Source organism: Cebus imitator, unplaced genomic scaffold (genome assembly GCF_001604975.1).
Source record: "Cebus imitator isolate Cc_AM_T3 unplaced genomic scaffold, Cebus_imitator-1.0 Scaffold24, whole genome shotgun sequence".
Taxonomy (NCBI): domain Eukaryota; kingdom Metazoa; phylum Chordata; class Mammalia; order Primates; family Cebidae; genus Cebus; species Cebus imitator.
In genome coordinates, this window is record NW_016107339.1 from 9,274,046 (window position 1) to 9,277,540 (window position 3,495).

The 3,495-nt window shown below is 52.2% G+C and overlaps 1 protein-coding gene across 3 annotated transcripts in view; it reads right to left on the reverse strand.

Moving 5' to 3' along the window:
- The window catches only part of PI16 (peptidase inhibitor 16), a 10,279-nt gene extending 7,395 nt beyond the window's left edge, over window positions 1–2,884 (reverse strand). For 2 of the 3 annotated variants that reach the window (XM_037736243.1, XM_017522575.2), the window contains exon 1: window positions 2,391–2,857. In XM_037736243.1, the coding sequence (XP_037592171.1) occupies window positions 2,391–2,561 (171 nt within the window). In that variant the 5' untranslated portion in view covers window positions 2,562–2,857. Of the gene's footprint in view, window positions 1–2,390 lie in introns of all 3 variants that reach the window. The other variant, XM_017522574.1, reaches the window with a different exon arrangement.
- Window positions 2,885–3,495: the final 611 nt, after the last annotated feature.

Here is a 3,495-nt window from a genome sequence, read left to right on the forward strand (position 1 = left end):
GGTGGAGAGGGAGACACTAAGCTAAGTGTTAAAACATGAGGCATTAGCCAACTGGAAGGGAGAGGCCCCCTAATCAGAAGGTACACATCAGCAAAAGCATGAAGCTGGGAAACACTTTGGCTGGGAAAAGGCAAGCTGTTCAGGTTACAGAAGAATAAAGGGCGAGTAGGAATGGAGGATGGAGAGGTAGGCAGCGGCCAGAACACACAGTCTTCTCAGTTAGGAGCTGGAGCTTTATCCTGAGGCAGTAGGGAGCCACGGGAGCCACTGAAGGATTTTGAGCAGTGTCAGGCCCACGTGTTGGATTATTCATTCTGACAGCAGAAGGCCAGAGACTGGGGAACAGGTAGGGGCTATCCTAGGAGTCCTTGGGTGCAGAATGAAAGAACCCTGAACCAGAGTTGTGCCAAAGAGAGAAGGGGCTAGAGGGAAGGGTTAGATTTCAAGGAAAATTGAACCTTCTTGGGGGCAAAACTGGTGCTGATTAGATCTGGAGGCTAAGAGAGAGAAGAGTTCATGATAACCCTCACCTGCCTCACCCTGGATCTATTCCCTCTTTAGTATTAATCAGATACCTATTGAGCACTTACTGTGTGCCAGGCATTCTTCTGAGTGCTTTACACATATTCACTCATTTGACCCTACAACCACCAGAGCTACAAGGGAATTATTCCACTGTTATAATCTCCATTTTACAGATGAAGAGAGTGAGGCAGAGTTTACCTTGGCCAAGGTCACAAAGCTAATGAGTAACAAAGCTAAGATTTGAACCCAGGCCATTTGGCTCCAGAGTCCCTGCATTCACCGCTACTGAGGCTGAATCTGAGTCTTGTCCTGAGTATTTCCCGGCATCCCAGCCCCAGCCTCATCTCCTCATATCACTCCCCATTAGGCAGCAGCATATCCCCTCAATATCCCAGCTGCCTCCCAGAATGCTGCCCCACTCCAAGGTGCACCTCTGTCTGAGAAGCAGCTCCCAGCCTGTGTGGCCCCCAGTCTCAGCCACCAAGAACTATAGGGCCTCAGGGATCTACAGGTGGGGAAACTGAGGCCCAATGATGTGTCACAGGCCTCAATCAGGGAGCTGCTGGCAGAGCCGCAGCCCCAACTTCTGGTTTGTTGTTCACCTTTCCTTGATGCCCAGGCTGGCACAGCTGTGAGCAGCAGTGCTGGGTGTGTGTGCAGAGCTCTTCCTAGATCTTTCTCACAGGTCATCCTGTGATGCTCGGGGCAGGGATCGCCAGCCCCATGTTTCCATCTGGAAACAGGCCTTTGAAGGGAAGGGGTCCACCCAGAGTTACTTCAGCCAGATCACATGGAGCTGAGGTTAGAACTTAGGTTTGGGGCCCCAGGCTCACTGATGTGTTCCCCAAGGTGCATCTCTGCTCTCAGGCACCAGCTCTGGGGGGCCCTGAACACTGCTCAGCAACCTCCCCGGCCACCCGAAGGTGGCTAGAGGGGACAGGCTAGTTCAGCCCTCAGGGAGGGCAGGAGGCGGGTGAATTTCTCGCTTTATCTCCTCTAATCCTGCGTGTAGACATCCCGCCTCCACCCTGCAATAAATAGCTCTTCCTGACAGAAGTAACCAGCCCTAGATCTAGCTTCTGTCTCCTGTGTGCATGTACATGTATGTTTACTACATCTGCATGTTTCACCAGGACATAAATAGTATTTTTACATGTTTTCAAACTTCATGTAAAGAGACCCTTCCTCACCCATTCAATCTGTGAGATTCAGTCCATGCTGGTATATACGTAGCTCTCATTCCGACCTCTTTTTATAGGTGAGACACAGGATCGGCAAGGTCACAGGACTTGCCTCGAATCACAGGTCTTGTAGGTGACTGAGAATTTGAGCTGTGTGATCCAGAGCCCTCTTTGCTTGTGGATCCCACTGTCACCCACCTCCTTAGCACCCGCCTCCTACCACGGGTGCCCACACCCATCCTGCTGCCCTGCTTCCGCTTGTCCTCTCCTTGGCAGGCATGTGAAAGGCCATTTTCACAAAGGTGTTGAGAAGTTCCCGGGTTCCCCCACTGAGGTCACATGCATTTGAGGACGTGCTGGGGAAGGTCACTGGAATGGGAATCCAGGGCTTCAGGTCTGGCTCTACCAGCTGTGTGACCCCAACAAGTCCCTCTGAGCCTCGCTTTCCTCATCCGTATTATGAGCCTGCTTATAGGGACTGCGAATTTTATTAAGTGGGTGCAAAAGTCATTGTGTTTTTTGCTGTTAAAAGTCATGTAATATAATGTCAGGGACTCGGAGACTCTGTCACTGACCAGAGGAAAGAGAATAGCTTCGGCATGAGGAGCAGGGTAAGAGGGCCTAGAGACAGACCCTGCCCAGCACCCCTTCCATCCCAGCCGGCCAGGGCCTGGCCATGCTTACCATGTGCAGCATGTCCGATGCAGGCGGGGATGTCTGGGCCCGGTAGAGGTTGTGCAGCTCCACCATCAAATGCTTCTCCTCATCTGTGAGGCCTCCAGCGGGGCCCACGGTGGCCACCAGCAGTAGCAGCGGCGGCAGCAGAAGCATCAGGAAACTGCAGGAGCTGTGCATGGTGGCCAGCCGTCTCTCCTTCTCCCGTCCAGGGGTCTGGCAGCTGGATTTAAAGTCCTTCCCACTCAAGCACCACCCTGGCTGGGGTGGGGCAGTGGGGGCCGTGTCTGAGGCCCAACCCGACTCACACAATGTCTCAGAGAGGGCTGGGTGCCTTGGGTCCCGACCAGCATCGAGTGCACTCCCCTTGGAGTCCTTGGCAAAAACCTCCCTTCTCTCGGTAACGGGGGCTCAGGCCAAAAGCTGTGTGAGTTCCTAAGTTGTGGACAGATGCTTCAGGAGACAAATCACAGTAATCTCTGCAGAGCTGTGACTGGTTGTCCCCAGGTCACACCCACTTGGTGTTGAGGACAGATAAGAGAAAGGAAACCACACAGACCCTACCCGTAGAGGTGTGGGCAAGATGAGGAAGCTGTAGGCTTTTGAAAGGACAGAGGAAAACCAGATGTATTGATAAAAGGCTAAGCCAACCCAAATCAGAATCCTGGTTCTGCCCCTTGCTATCTGTGTTTTGGCAGCTCTCTCAGGTGAATCAGTGACAACAGTACCCACCTCAAAGGCCTGGAGAGAAGATTAAATGACATATAATGTACATAAAGCACCTAGTATGGTATCTGGCACATAGTAGGCCCTCAGTAATAGTGGACAACCCACCTATGTGGCCTGGGCCTTGGCAGGCTACCAGCTCTATGGGGAGGCAAGACTCTTGCCTGGGGGAGGGGCCAAGGTCTTCCCCGCTGTAACTGTATTTGGGAATAGGGCCTTTCACTATGGACAAAATTTTGGCTTCCACGTATCCTCTCTAATTGCTGGACATGCTCATTTGGAAGTGGGATGCTGGGCCCCCTGTGCTCTGAATATGTAGAAATATAATGTATCCGTTTCTTAAATCAGGACAGAGCAGAAAAGCAGAAGGTTGAACCAGGAGCTCTGA